Here is a 26,462-nt window from a genome sequence, read left to right as displayed (position 1 = left end):
ATTTCATTTACTGGCATTTTTAACCAGAGCAGGTGCAGCCTGATCAACATGTCTCAATAGCAATAGATTATTCAGAGCGGCAGCAAACACAGTAAATGTGCAGGTTTGCAGTTTTAATGATACTCCACCACAGAGTTGGACAAATGAATGGTTTATACCTGGAGAAAAGCTGCTCGCTCTATGAGAACAAACAGCATTAACGCAGCAGGAAGGAGCGAGCGCTGTGTGTTTTTCTGCCGGAGTGAGACTGACAGATGAAAAGCAGCCATACGTACGAGAGCTCGGCGAAGTCGGTCATCTGGATTTTGGCCAGGCGAGCCAGGATCTCCATCAGGTGGACACCTTCGTCTGTCTGGAGCCCGCTGATGACGGTGACGAGGAGGCAGGCAGGAAGAGGAGAAGAGTGGAGGACAGAGAGAAAATAAATTAAACTTCTCCAAGAGAGTAAAGTTAAAGATGATACTGCATTTACAGCTTCTTAGGAAACTGGCTGTATTGGGCAAATTAATTTAACTAATGTAATGAAACTTTTTGATTGACGTGGTGATGTGAGGTGAACACTAATGAGGTAAAGGTAAATGTTTTATAACCTCCTAATTTAGAGAAATCAAAACCTGTACATTGCACCAAAATATATTCAAAGTATTTCTCTCTCGAATCCACCCGTCCTTATTTTTAATCACAGCTGGATCAGAAAAGAAGCAATAATTCAACATGGCAGAAAGATTATCATAAAGAGGAGAAATCAGAGTAAATACTAAATATTTCTGGACGTCTCGAGGTAATGTCAGACATATAAACTAAAGACAGAAGACAAGAGTCTGGCAAAGAATGAAATACAAAAACTCTCCAGCTTTTCCACAAAAGCTCCCAGGTGAGGTCAGGTAGGTGAGAGGTAGAGCGGAGGGAAGTGCAGTTTGGCGGCGAGGTGAATACTGAAGAGGTGAGGAAGGTCGTAGACAAAAGGCTTGTTATCGTCACTCCCCTCTCCCTCATTCTAAGCTCTTAAATATGTGCTGACAGGAAGTGACAAGGTCAGAGCCTAAGCACCAACCCTGTACAGTCATTTAACAAATGGAATGACTCTGTCTGTTCTCCACAATGAGAATGACCTCTGTTGTGTTTGGAGATGTGGGCTGACTGGAGCTGGAAGCAGAAGAAAGCGACTTCACGGCGACTCGTTTACAGTACATCCATGTTTCTGGACGGATAAAGAAATAAATTCCACTTGTGTCGGTTCAATTTGGCTGAAATGTGGTAGAACACGACTTAATGCTGTTTGAGGATTTTGGCCGACTGCGTTCAGAAACTGGTTTAAGTTCTCTTCATTTGTACTTGTGTGTGAAAAAAGAGAAATAAACTGGCAAGCTGCTGAGTACCTTCTTCTACCAGAGTGCTGGACTGTCCCATATGAATGAACGTCCAACAAAGGGGGTCATCGGCTGATGCAGCTCACCTGGGCCCTCATATGCAATAAAAACTGACTCTATGTTTTCACTGACATCCTGCACCTTCAGCACCTCCACAGCACAGGAGCCACACGTGCTGATTTTAAGTTTTAATAAATGACATGTGTTAAAGTAAATCTCTCATGTGGATTCACTCCTCGTCACATTCTTGTAATAAACCACAGTCCATGATCACATGTGAGGTAAACGCCCATAACAGACGTTTCCTTCTTTTAGTAGTATATAAGCTACATGTCTTAAAGGTAGGCCTGGTACTTGAGTAGAGTTTTGTGGTTGATTTATTCATGTTACTGGTTACTCAGCAGAGTCAGACTAGATCCTGAATTTATATTCAGCTTTAGCAGTTGTCCAATAAATGTCTGAACATTTGAAATTTATTTCAGTTTCATTTAAGCTTTCCTATTCATCTCCTTTTCCCCTTCTTTTTTTGTCTTTCTTTCATCCTTTGTTTCCTTCGTTTCCTTCCTTCATTATGTATCCATCTTCTTTTCTCCTTTCTTTCTGTCCTCCATATCTTTCCTTACATCCTTTCCTCTGTTCTATAACAGTCCCTAAGCTATGATACAAGGTTGTTGTATGACAGCAAGACTTAAATCCCTTGATCAATATCAATATCAGGAGTTTGACTATATTTTACTGTTCACACACAGCTGCAACTAAATTTAGAAGCTCACTAAAATCTCACCAAACTGTGAAGAAAAAATGGCAGAGAAATGGAGGAATAACAAATTAAGTAGTCAATTAAAAAAGCCTCGATACATGCACAGGGCCGGCAGGATGAGTGTGTTTGTGCGTGTATGTGTGCTGGAAGCTCACGATTAAAGCTCAATATCCGAACTCTAAGCTAATTGCTTCCTATCTGCTGCGGACTCGTCTGACCTCCCCTCAGCTCCCTCTGCTGAATTCAAATGCAGAGAGGAGACGCCTCCAGACACCTGCAGGAGGCACGATATCTCCCCCAACGCCAGGAGTCATCTGTGGTGAAGATGGGGAGGGAAGACGGAGAGAGACACTCTGCAAATCACTCACTTTTTAAATATATTAGGAATTAGCATGACCATCTTTTGGTGTTCTCTTGATATTACTATCTTTGTCTGTCCAACACGACCATTTATCATGTTCTGTGAAGCCCCTGTGCATGTATGTCTAACACTCCTCTATAAACATTTAATTACTGAATGTAAAAACACTGATGGCCATAAATAGCATCAAAAATGGGGCCTCATGTGGTGAAAATCCCAAGGTTTCTGACTTAAACTGCTTTTCACATAATAACAGAATATGGCTGACTCTGGCTGAATCATGGTTAATAAAAATGTATGAAAAGTTACTGACAACCAGTGATTTTTCTCCCACTTCCTCAGCCCAGAGAGCAGACAGCAGCTTCAGCAGCCCACAGTATGAGTCAGCCCTCCACAGTGCCGAGCAGCTGCTTCAGATCTGACACCAGTGATCACTCTGCCTGCAGATCCTGAGCGCTGATAGCTGCACCGCGGACCTCACAGCAGCTTTTACATTAGCTCTGCAGCATACAGTATGTTGGTTTGTGATCCCTCTCGGATATGACAGCCTGTAACAGCAGGATTTTTTCTCAAACAGAGACCGGCTTTTGATGAATTTTATCCTAGATTCTGTTTCATTCTGCTCTGACACATTCTCACTGTAAAGACAGCAAACAAAAGCCTGTACTGTCCAGTGTCTCCTCCAATGTAAAGCAGCAAAACCACCTCTACTGATCCCCTGAACCTGATTACTTGCAGCGTCTACAAAACATCCAGCAACAAGAGGAGCTGAAACAACTTTGGATCTGAGGGTAATGAGTGAAAACCCTCCTACAATAACACACAACCAACTAGGATTAACATACAGTTCATGGTCCCCAGATGGAGTTTTGGTCACTTGACTTCTTCTCTAGAAGAATGAAATGTCTCAACATTTCTTGGATGGATTGCCAAAGTTTTCACATTTACACTTACATATCTCAACATAAACTATTGTACAGACATTCATGGTTCCCAGATGATGTATCCTACTGACTCTGTTCATCCAATGATGTGACGATTCCTTTAGCGGCACTGTTAGGTTGACATTCGTGGTTACTGGATGGATTCCATTGAAAATCAGTGCAGATATCCACACAACTGACTGGATGAACTAATGAATGTAATAATGTTCATGATCCCCTGACTTTTCCTTTAGCTCCATCATCAGGGCAACATTTCAGTTTATCCTATAATTTGGTTTATGGACCGAATACTGATGAATTATTAGTGTTTATTAGCAAATAACAATCTAAAGTACAACCTGAGCTGCTAGCATTCCCTGACTCTATGTCCACAATTTCACAAACACTAGCCTGAACCTACTTCCTAAATGTTTGGTCACACCCAAATTTTGTCAGGAAATCCTGAGTAAAGATATTGTTTTAAGTGTTTGATTAAAAAAGCTGATGTTGCTGTCCTGGTGAGGACGTTGTCCTGATCCTGCAGACTGTCAAACCTGAATCTGCCCACAGAGAGGATTGTTGGATGTCGTAATAAGAGAGGGGTTTCACTGAACAAAAGAAGGACCGTTTCTTCCAACATCAAATACACCTCCTGTCCTCAGGGCTTCTCCGGCGATCCCTCCACCTCTACCGAGCTACCTCAGCAAACACCTTGGGAGAACGCCACCAGTACGATTCAGCTAATTTGAAATCACCTCCTTAAACATAAAACCAGACAATGTGCAATAATTTCAGACTGAGCCTCTTCTGGAAAAGCGTCTTTGTAACTTTACCAAGGTGCCGCTACTGAAGACCTTTCCAGGAAATACAGTAGTAAATATGATTTTTACAAATTAAAAGTAAATTAAACACGAACTTTGACGCCATATCTGGTCATGAAATATATGTAGTGCATGTGGACATACTGTTTAGCTGTGAAACTAACTACTGTTAGAGTGCAGGGTATAAAAATGGGAGACTGGGGAAGAGAACAAATCCAGAGGGATCGAAGGCAAATGTACTTTTCTAAAAATTACATAATTATAGATTATTATTCATTTCTGGATTTACAGAAAAACATAACCTTTTTCTGCCAATTACCCCGTTCGCCCTCTTTATCAATTAAGCTAATTAGGGAGTGAAATCCATTAAAAACTGAATGTAGTTCAGCAGTTTGTATTTTAGAGATTTTTTAATATTACAATTTTTTCATTTTTAAATGGGTTTTTTAGATGCAAATCACAACAGTAATGTGCATCATGATTCATGTCCAGTGTGTGGGAGAAAAAGCATTTATAGGTTGAAGGGTTAAAAGGTGGCTAAAAAAAACAAAAAAGCTCATGTGTGAGTGTGTGTGTTCGAGAGCAGGTGTTTTCCTCCAGCTGTGATGAATCACCCTGTCTTCTTCCTCCTCCTCCTCCTCCTCCTCTCCCAAGGCCACAGGAGGAGGTGATCCACTGAGAACCGCTGGTAGGTTTCTGTTATCAGCCTTCACCTCTGCCACAGCTCCAAAATGTCAGAACTTTGCGTCTAATCTGTCTTGTTACACTTGTAGTCCTGCAGCAGGGACTTTGTATTTTATATTTCTATTACCATAGTGCTGTGTTTGACAGAAGAGGACACTTCACTCTCAGTGGGGAATTTAAAATCTAATTCAAAATCCTGTTTATCCTTCATATCTTCCTTAAAGCTGCGATTTAGCAAAAAGAAAAACACTCCTGTATTCTATCTAGAGCCGACTGAATCAATCGATTTATTTTCTAGTCATACTGTAGATTACACACGCTTTTCATAGAAACAGATGAGGACTTGCTTTTTCAAACTTGGTTTGACACAGTTTAGCATTTTTGAATTCTGTAATCTTAATATTTACATTTATTATTAATGTATTTTCATGAATAATTTGTTTTTGGCAACTTTAGAAAAGGCACTTGTCTCATGCCAAAATGTTTTTTCTTCTTTTTCTTCTTCCTCTTGTTCAGTTGAGGATATTGTTGGATTTTTTTAATCTACTTGATTCTTCTATGTAGAGACAAAATGGACAATCCTTAAGAGCCTTGCTGACACTGAGGAGAGCAGTCTGGAACCAGGCGATGCTCTTGTTGAAGCCATCTCTCACTGAAAGGCTGCAGGTCTGTAGCCATCTCCAGTACGACATTTGAACCAGGTCAACGGGGTAAACAAGCTCCTCACCACCTTCACTGCAGCCAGATACGACTGTAACCCACAGTGTCAGAGCGTCTTTCACACAGGAAAGGCTTTTAGGTTTTGTAATTGCTCAAAAAAATAAAACAAACTGTGTAAAGAGATGTGGATAGTGAGACTGCTGTGGTTCAAAAGTAGCTTTGTATCACAGAGAGGCACTTGTTTCATGAGGCCGATGAAGAGTCTTTTTCTTTCTGGTTACGAAGTCTTGAAGTGGCATTTTTCCATGTTGTGGTTGATGCCGCGCTTCGCTCTCTCTCTCTCTCATGATGAGAGATTTGACACAATGTGAACTGCCAAGGACGACTCTGGTGTTCTTCTGAAGTTCAGCGATCTCAGGGACATGTCAAGAGACGCTTTGAAGAGTCACAGTAAAGGAGAAGGAGAAGAATCTGCTGAGTGCACTGAAGACGCAGACATCTTCATCTTAAACCTTCCAGCTGTTGAAACTCAATGTATTGGTATCTCTCAGAATTGCTGCATCACTTCCTGTCAAAGTTTAGCTTCTGCTGACTGAAGATTTTTCCAAGCTTGAACATATAAAAACCTGCCTTTTATTTGCACAGTGGGAACAGAGCTTCAGTGTAACAACATATTCTAAAAGATGCTGAGATGCTTCTCCTGACAAGTGGTGTTACAGAAAACAGCGAGTGTCTCACCTTGTAAACACTAATCATATACCCAGTGTCGAATTTAGAGCATCCTCTACCTTTTTATGAACCTGACCGGAGTTGCCAGGAGGTTGTTGTGGTGGATTGTGGGCGTACAAAGTGCAGCATTTGATACCAGAGACCAGGGTTTTGCATCCCTGAGTCCATCTGTGTTTAGCTTTGTCGAAGGTTAAGGACAGATCACAGTGTCTCCTGCTCCGAGTCACTTTAGACTTTTTTCTGTGTTTAACCAAGACCAGAATCTTTCTCCTAAGGGTTTAAAGCATAACGCCTCTATTTCTGAACCTGGACAATATTGAACAAGAACATTATACTCTGCTGCTGCAGTGTAATCCAATGGGCAGTCGTCTATGGCAAAGTTCGACCACTACAGTGTTTGTTTTTGCTACTGACAGGCTCAGATCGTTATTGTAAGTGTCTGACAACATTGTGAATAGGATTCCTACAGAGATAGACCATTATTAAAGAGTCAGATCCTTTTTGTTTAACCAGAAACATCGCTATATATCACTACCAGACTCCATTGACAAAAACAGTGATTTTACTAATGTTCCCTGCTGCAGCCTTCGAAGCAGAAATAACAACACAATGACATCCACGGCTGATTTCATACATAATCATAAAAGGATGAAAACGCACTCACCGCAAATAAAAACTCCAGAGGTCAAAAAAATATTCTTACTACTGACAGCTTGTTATCTGCAAATGGGGCCCAGGTTTGTTTGCTCTGTGATATTTAACAGACGAACAGTCGATGAAACATCTGTCACAAAAATGCAAGAACAGTTTTCCTACAAAAACTAAAACCATAAATTTGAATTTCTTGCTTAATTTGAGCACTTATACGTCTGGAAATGATCGGCTTTTACTAACATAGGCTCGCTACTTTGATATTTATCTACCTGAGGCAGACAAATAAAAGCTTTATGTTCCTGCTGTGGAGGCTGTTGGTTTAATGCACTGACTAAGTTTCCTGTTGATGCCATAGCGATCTGCAGGACAGAGGTTTCAGTAATGTAAAGGAGGTTCAAGGAAAAGGAAAACTCACACCAGCACACCAGGCTGACGAACATCATTCAACATACTGAAGCCTTAAGCGTGACCTCAACAACATCTCAAAGATGTTTTCCTCTTTAAAGTAATGTTTATGGCTTCTCTGCTGTACAGGTCTGAATGTCATTCAGTAACAGAGAAAGAAAGGGACAAGCCACAGAGGCCTTGGAGCCTGAATTACACTTGTTGCTGTTTCAAAGACTTCATTCTCAAACTGAGGATCAGAGAGATCAATATGAAAATAAATCAGCCTTTTGTGTGAATGAGAATGAAAGACAGAGGTGGCCTGCAGTGCCCTCTTGTTGCATCCTGGGTAATATAAAATCAACTCTCCCGCTATGAAAGGCAGGTTCACCTGTTTCATGATGTATGAGAAACTAAAGTTTTCTTTGATAGCAACAACAAAGAAACACAGGATTTGTATTCATGGGCAAAACACATTTCCTGCCTCCATTACTGTGGGAGCAAAACACTGGTCGTCACTGTTCAAAACAAAGAGAAAAGGAAATGCACTGTGCGCTACTGAAAGACTAGAGACAGGCTCGATTAGTTTACTAAATACCAGTCAGTTAAACTAATTATTAATATTTTATCACCAGCAGAGTTTGGTGATATTCTGATGTAACAGCTGGACAGAACTTCCTCTGTACCTCGTCTACGTCAGCAGCTGTGTACTCACTCTGTGTCGGTGATGACGTAGCCGAAGACGTCGTCGTCAGCCTTCTTCCTGCCCGCCTTGACGTCCAGCTGAAGTTCGGGTACGTGCATCGTCTTCTTGTGCGGTTCGTCGTACACGAGCGAGGCAGGAGGGGGCGCCACCTCCTTGATCCAGCCCCGCACCTCCGACACCTCCTCCACCGACTGGGTGGCGTCCTTCTTCTGCACCGTCACTCCCGCCTCGCTGGTCCGACTCTGGACGTTCTCCAGCCCCACCTGTTGGCCTCTGGGTGTCTCCATGGCGACGTCGTTGCGGTTTCTTTCTGAGGGAGAGGTGCTGAAGGAAGTTTTGTCCAGGTAGGCGAGGAGTTTGGTGAAGAGGTTTCCACTCTCAGCCTGGAAAGAAGAATGAGAGGGGCCGGTCAACACAACTCGAACAACCACGAATAACCTTATCTCCAGTTTGGCAAACTGCAACTCTCAAACTTGGTTCTTGAACATCTCAAAAAAGCTGTTTAACTGAAGAAAAACATCATCTAATAGTTTTTCTTTAATGTTCTTCCTTCTGTGCTCCATTTTAAGCTTTTAAAGCCTCCACACACACACTAATGGACCAAGTGTCTGAGTGAGAGCAGGTCCCTGCAGCCAGGAAACAACCTGACTGAGATCAGAGGAGTGGAGGCTGTCTGAGCAGGAGATCAAGGACTTTGAACACATCTCTGAGGCTAATTATTTACTGGTAAACCTCTATAATAAAATGTACAGACATGAGACATTGTTCAATCAAGATGTTTTGTCTTTACAGCTGAAACTGAAGCAGTGGGAGTTTATCTGTGGGTGATCCACAGAAATCAAAGAGCAGCCATTCTGTCAGAGTTTAAACTGAATAATATGCTATTATTCCTCTGCTGCTAGCTTCAGGGTAATTATTCATCTTGTCAAGATCCTGAAGGCCCAAAGTATTATAATAACTACATATTCATTAAGTAACTATGATATTTGTAGCAGAATAACCTGAAAATTCACACAGGAGAACTTTGAACATGTGATTCAACGAGCTTCATTTATTCAGAAGTCCAGGATGTTTCTGAAAACTGGACTTCATTTACTTTCTATGTCTAACATCGTTGTTAAGTCATTCTCTCACAACAACACTAAATTCTCAGGACGTTTATTTCACCTTTGGACAGAAACTGATGTCAAACACAAAAGAAAACTGTAGGCCGCGAGGTTCATTTCCTTCCTCGTACAGAATGTTACATAATTATTCATAATGTCAGCCCTCCCTTTGACATTTAAGATGGTTTTTTTCTTACCACAAACTGAAAGCTTACCGTGTCCTTCACATTGAGCTTCTCTGTATCTGTGTGACGCTCTGTTGGGAGAAAGAGAAAAAATGTATTTGTATGTTTTGTGTTCATCAAAGACAGGGACAGAATGAGGAAAAAATGTAATGTTGTAATCAGTTTAAAGCCAGCTAGCTGTTCATATCTTCTATTTTGTACTGAAAGCTGAAAAACCATCAGAAAATGTGCAGTAAAAATATGTCTGCAGGTTCCTAAATAAGCCAGGCCATAGTTTTGCCATATGGCTCGTTATTTTAATCTATCTCTAAGCTTTTACCTGGAGTGTAAATATTTTCAGTTGCAGTGGTCTCAGTAGATGCTGAACCATTAAAACTGGCTGTGTTTACACTGAGCTAAACACAATTCCTATTCATTTTCACATTGATTTTTATGTTGCACTCTTGTGGCAAACTATTCGGAGTTCCTTTTTTGTTTAATCCAACCTACACAGTTATGTATGCACCATGGACTTGCCTTGCAGCTTTTGCACTTTAACTGTGTAAAAACACACAATGAATCTCTCTGAAATTACCTTGAAGTGCTGCCGGGGCTATAGGAGTGCCCTCCTGTGGTTTCAGTGTCGGAGCATTCTCCAACAACTTCTCCTCCTCCCCATCTCTGGCAGCCTCCTCCTCCTCTTCTTCCTCTCCGTTCCTCAGCTCTCCCTCCAGGTCTCGTGGACCAGGTCTAACCCGAGTCAGGCCCCTGTTTAATCCTTGGTCCTGGTCGACCACCTGAAGAGCGTCAGCTATCAGGCTGGACAGCTGATCCAGGTCCTGCGGTGTCAGGTCGTCCACATCCACGTGCTGCCTGCCGACGTTCTTCAAAACGTTCTCGATGAACTTCTCTGGAGGAGAGATGGAGGTAAAAGAGGTCAAATAACTGAATCAGATAGAAAGTGTTCTTACCAGAAAAACAACAACCTATGTTCACTTGAGACTTAAAGTTCGTCTTCACCTTGAAAACAGTAGTTGACAAACAGTCTCAGCACCAGCTCCATGTTGTTGCTATTCTACAGCTTTCAGTCCAAACTTTAATGAGACATAATAAATATTCTTCTTAGTAACGATGTATCAAACGACAACATGACGACTTTGTGACTTTGTGACTTTGTGAAAGGTGTATCTGGTATGATGAACCTACAAAGAAATATCATCTGAATCTGCCGCCTTTAATTCAACAGAAAAATCACAACACACTTTGACCTGTTTTTTCACAAATTACGAAAAAGAGTTTATTAAATGTTCAGTCTGATAACTCCCTGTCACTGATTCTCTGTTTATGTCCAGTCAAAGACATGCAGGGAAATAAAGCCACCACCAAACCCTGAGGCACTTTACAACTAAACCATAAGTATTATCAAAGAGTTTAACCAAGACTTCACTGTAAATGATTAAGCAAAGTTTAAATGCGCATTGTTGCTCCTCTTCCTGGAATAAGTCAAAGCCTGATAACCCTCCCTCTTCTTCCTGCTCTCAAACACAGTGAGCTCCATTCTGTCCACGTGTTTCCTTGTTCCCTCCCCTTCAGATCTACAGTTTGAAGATGGGTGGAACCAACATGTGGTGAAGTGCAAGAGCTGATAGGAACCATTCACTGCAGAAACACATGATGTTTAGATCAGAGCTCAAACTAGTTTCAGTTCTCAGAAAGTGAAACTCAGACAGTCATTGTCACTGAGAGGAGAAATGGCGCAGAAAGGAGTTCAGCTGGACCAGGAAACCTTCTCCTGTTCGATCTGTCTGGATCTACTGAAGGATCCAGTGGCTATTCCCTGTGGACACAGCTACTGTATGAACTGTATTAAAACCCACTGGGATGAAGAGGATGAGAAGGAAATCCACAGCTGCCCTCACTGCAGACAGACCTTCACACCGAGGCCTGTCCTGATGAAAAACACCATGTTAGCAGCTTTAGTGGAGGAGCTGAAGAAGACTGGACTCCAAGCTGCTCCTGCTGATCACTGCTATGCTGGACCTGAAGATGTGGCCTGTGATTTCTGCACTGGAAGGAAACTGAAAGCTGTCAAGTCCTGTTTGGTTTGTCTGGTCTCTTACTGTGAGAAACACCTGCAGCCTCATTATGAATCTCCATCATTTGAGAAACACAAGCTGGTGGACCCCTCCAAGAAGCTCCAGGAGAACATCTGCTCTCATCACAATGAGGTGATGAAGATGTTCTGTCGTACTGATCAGCAGTGTATCTGTTATCTCTGCTCTGTGGATGAACATAAAGGCCACGACACAGTCTCAGCTGCAGCAGAAAGGACTGAGAGGCAGAGAGAGCTGGAGCTGAGTCGACTAAAAATCCAGCAGAGAATCCAGGACAGAGAGAAAGATGTGAAGGAGCTTCAACAGGAGGTGGAGGCTATCAATCGCTCTGCTGATAAAACAGTGGAGGACAGTGAGAAGATGTTCACTGAGCTGATCCGTCTGATGGAGAAAAGAAGGTCTGATGTGAAGCAGCAGATCAGATCCCAGCAGAAAACTGAAGTGAGTCGAGTCAAAGAGCTTCAGGAGAAGCTGCAGCAGGAGATCACTGAGCTGAAGAGGAAAGATGCTGAGCTGAAGCAGCTCTCACACACAGAGGATCACAACCAGTTTCTACACAACTACCCCTCACTGTCACAACTCAGTGAATCTACAGACTCATCCAGCATCAAGATCCGTCCTCTGAGGTACTTTGAGGATGTGACAGCAGCTGTGTCAGAGCTCAGAGATAAACTACAGGACATTCTGACAGAGAAATGGACAAACATCTCACTGACACTGACTGAAGTGGATGTTTTACTGTCACAACCAGAGCCCAAGACCAGAGCTGAGTTCTTAAGATATTCACAGGAAATCACACTGGATCCAAACACTGCAAACACACGTCTGTTATTATCTGAGGGAAACAGAAGAGCAACGCTAACATGTAAACATCAGTCTTATTCTAATCACCCAGACAGATTCACTAAATGGTGTCAGGTCCTGAGTAGAGAGAGTCTGACTGGACGTTGTTACTGGGAGGTGGAGTGGAGAGGAGAAGGAGTTTATGTAGCAGTTACATACAAGAATATCAGCAGAACAGGGAGTTTGAATGAATGCATATTTGGATACAATGATAAATCTTGGGCATTAAATTGTTCCCAAAACAGTTATTCATTTTTGTACAACTATATCCAAACTCCAGTCTCAGGTCCTCAGTCCTCCAGAGTAGGAGTGTACCTGGATCACAGAGCAGGTATTCTGTCCTTCTACAGCGTCTCTGAAACCATGACTCTCCTCCACAGAGTCCAGACCACATTCACTCAGCCTCTCTATGCTGGACTCTGGTTTGGCTGGTCTGATGGAGCCACTGCTGAGTTCCGTAAACTCAAATAGACAGAAGTCATGTAACATTTGTATTTTAGTTCCTAAATTCATTTTATCTTGATGTTTGCTACTGAGAGTCTTTGTCAGCGCTTTATAATGTATGCGGAATAATCACTGAGGAGATTGTTCATTATTTTCTTTTCCATATGTGAGATTCAGGTTAAACAAACTGATTGTGTGGATGAAGTGAATCTGTTCATTTAACAGACTTTATTGATTAAATGTGTGAACAAGCATCATGAATAAAGTTGTTGCTTTTTAAAACAAAGATTTTGTTTGTGCTCTCAGTTTGTTACACAGTCTTAAAGAACTAGAAAAATATAAAGAAATCATTTGCTCATCAGAAGGACTTGATGTCTGAAAGCAACAACACATTCAGTCTGAAGCCATGAAGACACGATAACTGATGTTTGTTGGAGATTTGTGTTCTGCTTCAAGAAATTAAAAAAAAAAGTTAAAGTTACTGCAGATTTAAAAGCTTGGAAATATGCAAATCTGCAATGCTGATGCAGACAGTGTAATATGGTAGAAAGCTACAGAACAGCTAATAAATGGACCTTGCAGTGAGACTGCTTTGTCAACAACACTGGCACCAATAAATTCTATTTTGTCATTTAGGTGAGATGACGTGTTGGACATCAGAGCACGTGAAATTCACAGCTTGCTCACTTCATATCATGGCAGTGACTCAGCTCTCTGTCAGCTCTGCACCAACCTTTGAAATGAATCATCGTCCATCTTTCCCAGTCTTACATTTTCTGAGAATATATTGTAGTTTGGATGATATTACAGTGATTGTATAGCATCATATAGTTTGTATGTGATTGCTGGGTGATGACACAGCTTTGCACTTCCTGCCTGAACTACATCTCATTATGAACATGCTCATGATGTTAAAATCCATCATGTTGCACCTTCAAACACTCACCATCCACAGACGTGAGCGGGTCCTTGACTGAAGCCCCTTGAGTTCTTCCCATCTTCAGAAGCCTGGATTTCGATGTCTCCTTTTTGAGCCCAGAAGTTTCTATTCCGTTGCTGTAGAAGGGCCTGAGGCGAGACGAGGGGGCCTGGGGCTCCTCGGGGCTCACCCCCCCGCTGTGCAGGGACAGATGCCCAGAGAGATACTGCCTCAGGGCGCCCAGGAGAAGGTCACCCTCAGACTGTGTGGCGAGGAGCTGGTTGGCTAAAGGTCTCTGCTTCTGCAGAGGCTGGAGGGATGAAAGAGAGGAGAAGCTGGAGGGAGACGACTTCTGAGCCGAAGTCTGGGCCTTGGAGCGATAAAAGTCTGCAGGGACGCCTGGCTGGAAACGGTCACTCTGAAAGAAAGAGGAGAAGCAGATGTGTTCACATGCAAACACTACACAAACAACATGGGTCCATGTAGATATAAAAACTAACATGCTCCAGAGAAGGTGATATTAAAATCCAAATGTGTCTGCGATGCCAAAAAGAATTTCATGTTGTTTTGGAGGTTTAAGGTGCCGACTATCTCTCTACTGTTCACTGTATAATAAAGGCATAAAATAGCACAAAAAGGTATGTGTATAAATGTGTGTGTGCAACAAAATTGGACTTCATACAGATGCTGGGATCAAGAGAAATGTCCCATCTGCTCTGCCACTATTACAGAAACAATGTCCTGAAATAATGAGCAGAGATGTGGCTGTGCAGCCCAGGAGTGAATGTACGCAACTGTACGCAACTGTACGCGTGTGAGGTGAATGGAAAAAAAAAAAAAAAAAGCTTCAGTGAACCTGTACTGTTTCCTGTTTCATTTCTACAGGACTGTCAATCAAACACAGTCCGTCTTGTGTCACGAACGTGTTGTAACCACTTTACTACTGGTTTCTTGATGAATATACTGAAACATATGATAATTTATTCTTTAAAACTGTCTACTTCTGCTGTGACTCTTTGTAAAATACCATGAGTTCACACACTGTGGAAGTGTTTCAGTGTTTATATGAGTTTCAAACAAAAGAATCAAAAAGTGAAAGCGCTTTCACAGTCTGTTATTGTGCTTTACATAAAAGACATTTTAAAAGAATGTATTTAAAAGAGAATATATAAATAGATGTATGCATATACAGAATGTAAGTTTAGAGGCAAAAATGAATCAGAATATGTTGAATTTTCTGGTCCCATTTTGTTCAGCGAGGAGCCGCATTCTGCTTTAATGTTACAGACTTTCATCCAACATTTGAACAAAAATAATTATTGACATGAAAATAAAGCCCATTTTTGAAAAACAAGTTATTAATCCATTTATGCAGTCATATTAACATATCCATCAGCTGCAACAAAAGCAAATTGTCACCGCCAGCTCCATTAACGCCCACCTAGGAGCACAAAAACGGCACAAGCCTGAATAACGGTAAAATTATCATAACAATAGCAACATAAACGGTTAAGTTCCTCACAGTCGTCATACGTCTTTATGACTCATGTGTGCGAGGCCCCTTCTGGTATTTGTCACTGCCGGTATCTTTATTCATCTACGTCACACGGTTGATGCAGTTTATTGCACCCGTGCCCTCCAGGACCCCTCATCCTCCCGTTCCTTTTCGTTTCCACCGAACACGTGAACCTGGGTAGATAAAAAGGCCCACGAGCCCCGAGCGACGCCTGCAGGCTCCTCGCCGTCGAGTCTTTGGTAGAATCCCCACAGCGGGAGGAAGGCCTCGGCGGACGTGGTGGAGGAACCCGTCACGGGGAGAGTTATTAATTAGAGCAGTGAACTCCTGAACTCTCTGCTGGTATTATTTCCCTTGTAACGGTCACGCTGGGAGAAACCATCAGTTAGGATGGAGAGGCGAGAGCAGGGTGACAACGAAGGATGACACTGGACTCCCCGTTGTGAAGGTGTGTGTGTGTGTGTGTGTGTGCGTGTGTGTCTTTGTGTTTTTATATGACTGGGTACTGAGTACGTGTGAGTGTGTGTGCACGTTCTTTCTTTTTTCTGGACGGAGGCAGGTGGCTGTGAATGGAGGTTGGGGCTACATGCAGACGCTGGGGGTAAAAACAAATGCCCCACCTGCTCTTCCCCCTTTCAGATGTGAACCAGGGGGAGCTGAAGTTCACCAACATTCAATCATATTACTTTGTGAAGTGTCAGATCTCTTGCAGCACAAATGAAGTCACAGAACAGGGTTTGTTCTTTGTGCATTTAGTTGTGCAAAGCAGCTGCAAACAGTGAGGAAAGCTGACAGGACTGTCGAGGCAGAGGGAGTCAGACAGTGAAGTGGACTGCTGAGTCATTTTGTACATAACACACATTTATAAGCAGGTAAAATCAGACTGGTGTTGTTTTTCTTTCTTCATTGACGTGCCTTTGAGCATGGCACTGAATAATTCACTGTCCAGAAAAGGAGCTGTTTAAGAGCTGACAGTAGAGACCTGGTTGCACTAACACAAGAAAATAGTGCAGACGTGGTAAAAACGTCCCTGAAGTGAAGATCAGTGGTAGTAGAGATTAAAAAAGGTTTCACTACACACCAGTGTTTGAAAAATAGTTTTTAAAACTGTGAATGTGGATGTGAAACTCCTGTAATATCAGAATCTGAGCAAACACTGACTGCAGCTGAAGTACAGCACACAGAGAGCCAGAAGAGGCAAACTGAGCTCCCAGGAATCCCTCACCTTGCCAGAGGTGCTCAGGCTGGCAGCAGACGACGTCTTGGGGAGGAGGCCGAGACGCTGAAGGTACGTCTGCAGGTTTCTGCTGAGCTCCACCTCCACAGGCTTCACTCTCTGGTCAACTGGGTCCATCGCTGCAGCTGCCGGCCTGTAAGAGAGGCACCGAGAGGGGCGAGAGAGGCAGAGAGGGCAAAGTGAACCAGTCATGTGCTGTGTCAAACAGTACTTCAGTGTGTCTACATAAAGCTCTTTTTTAACTTAAGGTCATATCAAATAATCTAACTCTATATTTATTTATTCAAACATCTAATTCATCTTCAGTAATATTAAACATTTGTTCACCCATCATTTCAGTGATTCATCCTTTTTTTCTGACTCTTTTTTCCCACTTCAGTCTTTGGTATGAACATCAACAAACAACACTTAACAAATAAATGACTGAGTGAGCATATTCATGTTAGAATAATATGGCATTGGGGTAAAAACGCTGCATCTCTGCCTCATGGTTCTTGGTTAAAGCTCTTTGTTATTAAACCTGATCCTTTCTGAGCTGCATCTGAGAATAATGACAGGATGTGGACCAGGCTGGGACAGTGGGTGAACATCTGACCTGCTGTCGGAGTTGTAGACAGGTCCGTTCTGCTGCGGCCTGTAGGGAATCCTCCTCAGTTTGGATAACTCCTTGGACAGAACCTGCTGGGTGGTGTCATCTTCCCAGGTCAAACCTGCACACAGAAACATGCAGGATCTCGATCATGTCTTTTTGTGACAGGTCTACCCTCTGTGTGTCTTAATAAATCACTGCAATGGGGCATCAAACAGTGAGTTTCGTGCATGATAAAAAAAACTTCCAGCTAAAATGCAGGAAGTATGATCTAGAAAGAGGGGAGAGAAATTGCTGAGCATGCAGTTGTTTTCCTAAACTCATTAGGTCACTCATTAGCAGAGGAGACGAGGCAACAGCGCCGTGTCCTTGGAGACACTGGTGAGCGGCTGACTGTTTCAGTGACTAAGCAGAAGCCATTTCTCCTCTCCTCCTCCTGACACAGTTCAGTAGACTTGATTTATTTTACAGGCGTTTACTTGATGTCGTTAACCAGCGCAGTTCACAACGAGCGCTCTCAGATATTTACAACGTGACAAAGGGTTTTTTTACAAGTGGGTACAGAGGAAAATGGATTCTCTAAATTTCCATAAATGTATATTTTCACTTCTATTGTCCTTTAAACCTGTTCTGAAATTGTATTTTATGTGACACCGTCTCTTTAAATTATTTTAAACAGTCTTAGATTTTATGCTTCAGCTATCACTGTTATTATGAGTATGATACATTTATCAAACTTCACTGGATTTGTGCACTTATTGTCCTTATTTGGAATCATTTCTTTAATAAATAAACTGTGTATCAGTGACTAAGCAAAATGTATTTGTACTGGCTGTTGAGACAAGAGGACACCCTCATGAGCAATTTGTCTCTCTTTTCCTCTGGGTGACGATTTTATTACCTGGTTGTCAAACTGTCACTGCACCAAAGTCAGCCAGACAGTCCTGTGCATTTACTGGACTTGGCAAGTGAAGAGTATCAGCATCAGCGACAAAGAAAAAACAACAAAAAAATCTCTTCTGCATTTCAGCAAGTCCACAAAAGGACAAGCTTGATGAGCTGCTTGGGCATTCACGTCTGTTTCTTATGCTTAACATGCATCCAAACACAGCTTTTTGGCAACCGAACAGAGGAGCAGGCGCCAACGCCAGATGGGGTGGCGGAACGAAATGTTACCGGGAATATGGCCGCACCGCGCAAAGCACAACATGAACCGAGGCATTTGGCAGATGAGCGATGACGTTCCCTGAAAGATTCGAGTAATACAGACTGCAGCTCCAGATGTGATGCCACAAGATGTGGGTCCAGCGCAGAGGACACACACTTAAAATAAGAATGGGAATATCACCGCTGTCAGCTGCAAACCCTTTATCTCGAGTTTTCAGGAGGCAAAGACACGCCTGAGTCTGAGCTCAGGAGAGAGACACACTGATAGAAAGGTGAGGAAATTAGCTATATTAAGTTTGTTATCTAGAGCAACACAAACCTACTGAAGAGATACAGGAAGAGTATTTGCTGATTAGAACCACGACAGCAAAAACCAGTCGATAAAAAAGTGGTAAAAAAGGTTATCATGAACGCTAACCCTAAAGGAGAGAGAGAGACTGGAGGTCAACAACAGAAAGAAATGGAGGTCTTGGTGAGTCAACGCTGTCACTTAAACACAAAGACACACAACTGATATTCCTTCTCTTTTAGCTCTGTTTTTGGTCTCTACCAACTCCTGGGGGAAATACTCGGCTCTTTAAACGCTCCACTATATTCACCAGCTGCTTTCTAGCTTTATCTGTCTGCTGTTTGGACAGACGACAATCTTATGAGAGAGGTGAGAGAGACCGAGAGACCTTTTCACATTATGCTATTATATGTTATTCTAAAAAGACTGATTATAGCATTGACTGATTATATCAAACTTATAAGATGAAAGATCTTAACATCAGTTGTTGATGGGTGAGTTCTCCTCTGTTCAGGTTTCAACAGTTTTATGTAACGAAAGTGATTTATTTGATATTTAAGAAAGAAAACTCAGAGAAACCTCTATAAGGAGTAAGACAGAATGACCGGCTGTCTCTATACAGCTCAGCTGCTACAAGAAGACACAACCTCTGCTTAAATCTCATTATAATGTTGACGTTCAACCAGTAAGAACGCATTTTCCAACAACTGAATCTGCACTTCTACCTTGATCAGCGGTGAATCTAATTAAATGAGCTCTGCTCGTTACAGAATGTTTCAGCACCCAGACACCTTCTTTAGACCCCTGCGAAATGAATTATGACCCCAACTGCCACGAATCAGGCACAAGCTTCTCTTTAACAGCTGCGCACCGCGTCAGGCCAGCTTTCGCCATCAAAGAGCCATAAAACGGAGCCTTTAATGGCAGCCATGGCGGCTGAGAAAACGGGCGTTAGCGGCGGGTGAACAGACGGCATCTGACACGACAGGTTAATAAACGTTGGAGCCCCTGCCAGGATATTCAGAGCAACTCTACGCTTCTCACAGACTAAACCGACCACAGAAATGTGGGCAGGAGGCTGCCGGCCAGTCGAGGCGGAAGGCAAAGGGCGCTTTGAGTGAGATGCTTCCACATCTGAATAGCTGGCTAAATGAGATTCTGTGGTGCAAAAAGGACAAAGATGTAGGATGTTTCCAGTGCTGAAGCTGGAGCAACAGCAAATGAGCTTCAGTTGCTCGATGGCCAAAAATACAGGCAGACAATGGTGAGGAGGTCAGAGGTCAGAGCCTTCATGCCTGGACCAAGAACAGAAGAACACCAACTCATTTCACGTCTACCTTTTTGTTCTGGTACAGTAGTTTCCTCTTTACTGTTCTACTTCTTCCACATTTTGACTAAATCACATTTACGTGCTCAAAAACAACCAACGGCCATATTCTAATAAGAGTCACACTAATTACAACCATGGGCAAAAACGTAGCAGGCACAGCTTCCACCGGGTTACCGCTTGGTTCATCAAGACAACTTATGTAAATCTAATTTCTAAAACCTGAAGCGTAACCACACTCACTGCGGCGTCACTCTAAACAACAGCAAACAGAAACATGAGACAGTGGCACCTTTGCAGCAAAATAAGTTGTTTTTCATCTAAAAACACCCGTACAGCATGACTGATGTACCTTAAACTGACTGGTCAAAAGTACAAGGCATCGCCTTTTCAGATTGTGGAAATCTTTTCAATTTTCCGGCACAGCTTTGTTTATAAAAGTGATATGGGTGGATAAATGTATAGATGTATGAGGTTGTTTCATGTGTTTTTATCTGTAGATACAGAACAGCTTTCAAAAAACACAATAAACTAAGGCTAAACTACTGACAGAAATGTCTGTGAATTAGAGACCTGGACTTCTCAATGGTTTTAGCACCACAAATGTCCATTGTATTATGGTGAAGGACAGACATCTACAGGGTGGATGTCCTGGACAAATAAAACCAGAGCTATCCACATAGCATTTGGTGAACTGACCCTCTGAGAAAAACATTTGTAGTAAATTATTCATCGGTGTAGAGGAGCCAAACAGGCATTAAATAATATTCAAACACAACAGATTGCTGCTTTAAAGTCCCTCAAAGGTGGTGCAGAGAGGTCAAACAGGTTTTGGATGTGTGCAGGGCTGAAGAGGAGCGCTGTCGCTTTGGGCTAATAGCAGCTCTGACCTTGGCAAGGTGGCTTTTCAAATGGCTTTACATCTGCAGGGCCTTTAGCGCGCCGCCAGAAAGAGAGGCAGGAAGGTCCAGTGTTTGAGTGTGTGGGCGTTTGTGCGTGTGGGGGCGGATGGAGGAGGGTGAACACAATCGCAGCAACAGCTGTCTGGAAAATGTCCGCCATTAGAGCAAGAGAGGATAATTCTTTTGTATTAGAATTAGGGTCTTTTTTCCTGTAGTTTCCTGTAGTTTTGATGTTCATTTCTACTGATAACACTGTAATCTGTAAGATCCAGGAACAGATTAGCAATCAGAAACTTTAGACTAACCAACCAAGACCAAAACAATTAGTTGAGTAACGAATTAGCTGGTCAACAGCAAATTAATCAAAACTATTTTGATAATCGACTGATTGTAAGTTACCTATAAAGCATAAATCACAAATATTTGCCGTGAGAATTTGCTTCTTTTCTTCGGGTTTTTTCTCACAAACCTGAAGACGCTGTAATCTAAACGATTACCTGATCAACTGAAATACCTATCAATGTATAAACCGTTAGCCACAGCCCTAAGGTGCATCCACAGCGTTCATGTGGGGTGTCTAGGCTCTAACCTCATCACAAGGGTGGTTACAGATTTCCTGTGCATGAGCGACTATAACTGACTGACAGTGAATTGAAGTGTATTTTCCAGAATGTCAAACAGTACCCCTGTCCACAAAAGTAAATGTGTACAGGGGTGCCGAACATCAGTGCCCAATGGATGTCCAACTATTTGAAGGAAAGAAAGAAAAAGTGTTGATGAGAATATATGCTTGTGTGTGTGGAAAAGAAAAGCAGAGAGCAAACTGTGTTATCTTTTCAGTGGACTGGCAGGGCCTGAAATGCAGATGCTTCAGTGTCTTTAGAGTTTTGTCCTCCCTAATGGCTTCTGCAGACAGCCAGGGCCAAACATCTCATTTGCATAATTCATTTCACTTCAGAGCCTCTGACAAATGCCTCCAAACTCGTCGCCTCTCTGTGAAATCGGAATATTTCTCCAGCTCTCCTGCCGAGTGCCGATTCGGCGAATTAAACCAGAGGAGCTTTTTTTTTTCTTCTTTGTTTTGTTTTGTAGAGAGCGAGGAAGGGCACAGAATCAGGGTCAAAAGAAAGATGGTGGGAAAAAAGGCAAGAGAGCGAAACAAGTGTTGTACTTTTTCAACATCACACTCACTTGAGTGTTTGCAGGCATGAAGAGTCGGAACTCTAGAGAGCAACATGCTATTTTTTCCTGAGCAGTCGAGGATCTGTCTTTCAAAGCAAAGTCGGATGATGAAAGTGGGTGAAATGCTCACAGTGGTCCAGGGGGCTGTTACACTGGTCTCTGCCTCCCTCTAGTGGTACACTACGACAACAGCAACTTATCACACCAGGACAAGTGACAGGCAGCACCTGGTCACGGGTTCATACAGGTTATAAGAATATAAATTTGATCTGAATCAGAGTAAAAGCTCTCCTTAAAGACAGAGTGGACCAAATAAATATCTTTGTGTTCCAGGGCCAGGTATTTATTGGCACCTACTGCTGGGTGAGAAGTAAGTCAAGTTGGATAAGTGGCGCTGAAAAGATTAGTTGATTGATTAAGCAACTGAAAAGTATTTTGTTATTTTGTGAGAAATAAGTGCCAGACGTTTTGTTCTTACATCTTTTCAAAAGTTCTGTACTTTTCATAGAGAACAGCCTTGGGCTCTAGGAAATTAAAAGGGGCAGTTTCTGAGACTGTAAAGAAAAATAAATGAAGCAATTATTTTTTAAAAATCAATGTGGATAAATCAGTAGTGTAAATAATTGCTGGTTGCAGTTAATAAGTAATATGAATACAAAAGACAAGCCTTGTTAATTTTTGGGAATAATTTTATTCATATTTGTAAAGTTTCTTCAGGCATCTTAACTACTGTCAAAAGACTTTTGTTTTATGTACACGTTCACTTCGACTGCATGATAAACCAACTGAATATTCCTCCTCTTATTGATTGAGATAGCAGTGATTACACCTGTATTCACATATTTCATTTCATTAATTTCACTTTTTCAAGATGAAATGGGGAAACTGTTATGAGCAGCAGAGGAGTTTTTACAGCAACAAAACACACAGCGGCATCACAGCATTAGGATGTGTACAAAATACAAGAGCTAAGAGCAGATGTAAGAGTATGTTTCTGTTGCTAACACTACAACAAAATAAAAACCTGAGTCTACCCCATCATCACTTGTAAAGAATCTGTTTACTTCAGCTTACTCAACTCAGCATTGTCTCCTCCGGAAAAAAGAAGGCCAATTCCAGCATAAAGAGGCTGAGTGAATGTGGTCTGGACTCTGTGGAGGAGAGTCATGTTCTCGTTGTCTCGATCCACGTTGTAAAAGGACAGAATACCTGCTTTATGATCCAGGAACACCCCAACTTTGAAAGACGATTTACCTGGAATTGGAGTGTTGATATCATCATGTCTGAATTCATATTTACAAAGCCAATATAACGCCCAAGACTTGTCATTGTGCCCAAATGCACATTCATTGTAGGTCCCTACTCTGCTAATATTGTTGTATGCAACAGCTATTGAGACAATTGCATCCCACTCCACCTCCCAGTAACATCGTCCAGTCAGACGCTGTCTGCTCAGAACCTGGAAAGTGTTCATGAACCTAGGTGGGGTATGAATACTTAACATATGATAGTTTGCCATAGTTGTTATTTTACGGTTCCCCTTAGAAAATACCAGGAATGGGTGTGCTGTATTCTGATCCAGTGTGATTTCACATGCATACTGTAAGAATTCCTCTCTGGTCCTCAGCTGTTGAGACAGTAAAGCATCCACTTCAGTCACTGTCCGTAAAATCTTTGGCCATTTCTCACTCAGAGCATCCTGTAGTTTATCTCTGAGCTCTGACACAGCTGCTGTCACATCCTCAAAGTACCTCAGAGGACGGCTTTTGGTGCTGGGTAACTCTATAGACTCACTGAGACATGACAGCAAGCAGTGACTTTGTAAAAACTGGGTGTCATTCTTTATGTGTGAGACCTGTTCAAGCCCAGCATCTTTCCTCTTCAGCTCAGTGATCTCCTGCTGCAGCTTCTCCTGAAGCTCTTTGACTCGACTCACTTCAGTTTTCTGCTGGGATCTGATCTGCTGCTTCACATCAGACCTTCTTTTCTCCATCAGACGGATCAGCTCAGTGAACATCTTCTCACTGTCCTCCACTGTTTTATCAGCAGAGCGATTGATAGCCTCCACCTCCTGTTGAAGCAGCTTCATGGATTTCTTACTGGCATGTAATCTTTGTTGAATATTTTGCCGACTTGCACCAAGCTTCTTCTGCCTCTCAGTCCTTTCTGCTGCAGCTGAGACTGTGTCGTGGCCTTTATGTTCATCCACAGAGCAGAGATAACAGATACACTGCTGATCAGTACGACAGAACATCTTCATCACCTCATCATGACGAGAGCAGATGTTCTCCTGGAGCTTCTTGGAGGGGTCCACCAGCTTGTGTTTCTTTAATGGAGCCACATCATAATGAGGCTGCAGGTGTTTCTCACAGTAAGAGACCAGACAAACCAAACAGGACTTGACAGCTTTCAGTTTTCTTCCAGTGCAGACATCACAGGCCACATCTTCAGGTCCAGCATAGCAGTGATCAGCAGGAGCAGCTTGGAGTCCAGTCTTCTTCAGCTCCTCCACTAAATCTGCCAACATGGTGTTTTTCATCAGGACAGGCCTCGGTGTGAAGGTCTGTCTACACTGAGGGCAGCTGTGGATTTTCTTCTGATCTTCCTCATCCCAGTGGGTTTTAATACAGTTCATACAGTAGCTGTGTCCACAGGGAATAGCCACTGGATCCTTCAGTAGATCCAGACAGATCGAACAGGAGAAGGTTTCCTGGTCCAGCTGAACTCCTTTCTGTGCCATTTCTCCTCTCAGTGACAATGACTGTCTGAGTCTCACCTTCTTAGAACTGGAAATAGTTTGAGCTCTGATCTAAACATCATGTGTTTCTGCAGTGAATGGTTCCTATCAGCTCTTGCACTTCACCTCATGTTGGTTCCACCCATCTTCAAACTGTAGATCTGAAGGGGAGGGAACAAGGAAACACGTGGACAGAGTGGAGCTCACTGTGTTTGAGAGCAGGAAGAAGAGGGAGGGTTATCAGGTTACGAGGGTGACTGAGGCCGATAACACTGTTCCAAAGTCTGTCGTTACTTATTCACAGACTTTTCTGATATGTTTGTGAGGCCGAGGGCTCTGTCAGTGACTTTTCAAACCTTTTCTGTTATTCTGCAGACTTCCACAGAGTTCAAGCTTTTTCAAAATGTGGTCCAATTACCTAGAATTAAAATAAAGTTTTGAGGTGATCATACACACAAAAGTGTTTGTATTATTATGCATTTATTTAATATCAATATATACCAGTTTTCACCAAACAGTAGTGTATATTATCTCTCTCTCACTCACTCACACACTGCGTCATGTATGCCAAAAATCCCATGCACCTTTATAGTTTCACACAGAGTTGAATATTTTGGGTCTGAATGATCGTGGGGATAAAAATCCAACCATATGTGTGTAATGGCAGCGAATGGAGTCAAATTTAATTGCATGTGTGTGTGTGTATTTGTTTGTGTGTATGTCAAGAGAATGAGTTTTGGTTTAAGAGTTGGTAAGAACGCACAGCTGGGATGGAAATATACGTGTCCTGTTGTCACTGACATCTCTTCATGAACTTGTAGCATACAGCTGCGACAATGGTAAACGCACAACTGCTGTCAGTAACTGCTCTTATTCTGAATTGAAAGTCAAATCATTTCATACCAAGCATGAGTCGAATATTTAATTCAGAAAGTGCTGAATCACATTTTCACACAACTGTCTGGATTATGTTCAGAGGCAATGTTTCTATTTCTTTATATTTTGTTAAATAAATGAAGCAGCAGAGTCAACAGGAGGTGGATGGGGTGGATGACTGTCACACCTGAGGCAGGAGTGTGCATCCACAGTGTGTGTGTGTGTGTGTGTGTGTGTGTGTGTGTGTGTGTGTGTGTGTGTGTGTGTTTACCTCTGTTGGACAGCTTCTCCAGCAGCATCCTGAAGCGCTGCACTACAGACGGGGAGACATCGTAGGTGTAAACATCCGTCACTGGAACAGAGTGACACCTCCCGAACATACCATCTGTGAACACACACAGACACTTAAATTAGAGAATCAAACTCGCTTCTATATTTTGCATTTCACACTTGGGTCACTGAAAGGAACACAGTTTCTATAAACAGACTAAACGTGATCCTGAACTGACTTCATATTAATGTTCATACAACCAGGAATAGAGTTGAGTACGTTCACACCTGATGAACACTATAGGAGACATCAGAGCAACGTATCACACAGCTGACAAATGAAAAATGAGTGAGAAATAAAAAGTGAAAGTTCAAGTAAAATAGTGTGTGTTGTACCTACAGGGTTAGAGAAAATGAAACCACCAGGTTCAAGTTTGTGGGAGCAAACATTTCCACCAAATTAACTTTTATATAATCAAGTTGAACACTGGTGAACGCTGACATGCAAATTTGCACCATCTAGTACTGTGGAACTGATGTTAAGCCTGTTGATCTGTGAGTGGGTGTGAGTGCAAAATAAATTTACTTCATATGAATTCAGTTTTATGTGGTTTTAAATGCAGTGAAAAAGCCTTGTAGCGTGGTTTACGGATGTTGTGTTGTATCTTTAAATGTGCTTTGTTTTTATTTGGCAAATGTAGAGAGCTCTTGTTGCTAGGCAAGATAAG

At 42.2% G+C, this 26,462-nt stretch overlaps 2 protein-coding genes across 5 annotated transcripts in view; one reads left to right on the top strand and one right to left on the bottom strand.

Annotated features, from left to right (window-relative positions):
* LOC108880939 (receptor-type tyrosine-protein phosphatase N2) overlaps positions 1-26,462 on the bottom strand; it is a 178,760-nt gene that overhangs the window by 123,350 nt on the left and 28,948 nt on the right. The window contains exons 4-11 of one of the 4 annotated variants that reach the window (XM_018672679.2): positions 25,736-25,849; positions 16,991-17,105; positions 16,384-16,528; positions 13,670-14,060; positions 9,918-10,232; positions 9,374-9,414; positions 8,062-8,435; positions 276-362 (exon numbers count right to left, since the gene is read on the bottom strand). In XM_018672679.2, coding sequence (XP_018528195.1) covers positions 276-362; positions 8,062-8,435; positions 9,374-9,414; positions 9,918-10,232; positions 13,670-14,060; positions 16,384-16,528; positions 16,991-17,105; positions 25,736-25,849 — 1,582 coding nt within the window. Of the gene's footprint in view, positions 1-275; positions 363-8,061; positions 8,436-9,373; positions 9,415-9,917; positions 10,233-10,342; positions 10,417-10,528; positions 10,803-13,669; positions 14,061-16,383; positions 16,529-16,990; positions 17,106-22,525; positions 25,007-25,735; positions 25,850-26,462 lie in introns of those variants that run through there. The other 3 variants (XM_051069788.1, XM_051069789.1, XM_051069791.1) reach the window with 3 other exon arrangements.
* On the top strand, positions 11,059-13,009 carry LOC108880941 (tripartite motif-containing protein 16-like). The gene has a single exon (XM_018672683.2). It carries the CDS (start codon positions 11,074-11,076, stop codon positions 12,748-12,750), a length of 1,677 nt encoding a protein of 558 aa, XP_018528199.1. The 5' UTR covers positions 11,059-11,073; the 3' UTR covers positions 12,751-13,009.

This window comes from Lates calcarifer, linkage group LG4 (assembly GCF_001640805.2).
Source record: "Lates calcarifer isolate ASB-BC8 linkage group LG4, TLL_Latcal_v3, whole genome shotgun sequence".
Classification (NCBI taxonomy): Eukaryota; Metazoa; Chordata; class Actinopteri; family Centropomidae; genus Lates; species Lates calcarifer.
This window is presented reverse-complemented; position numbering and strand designations above follow the sequence as displayed.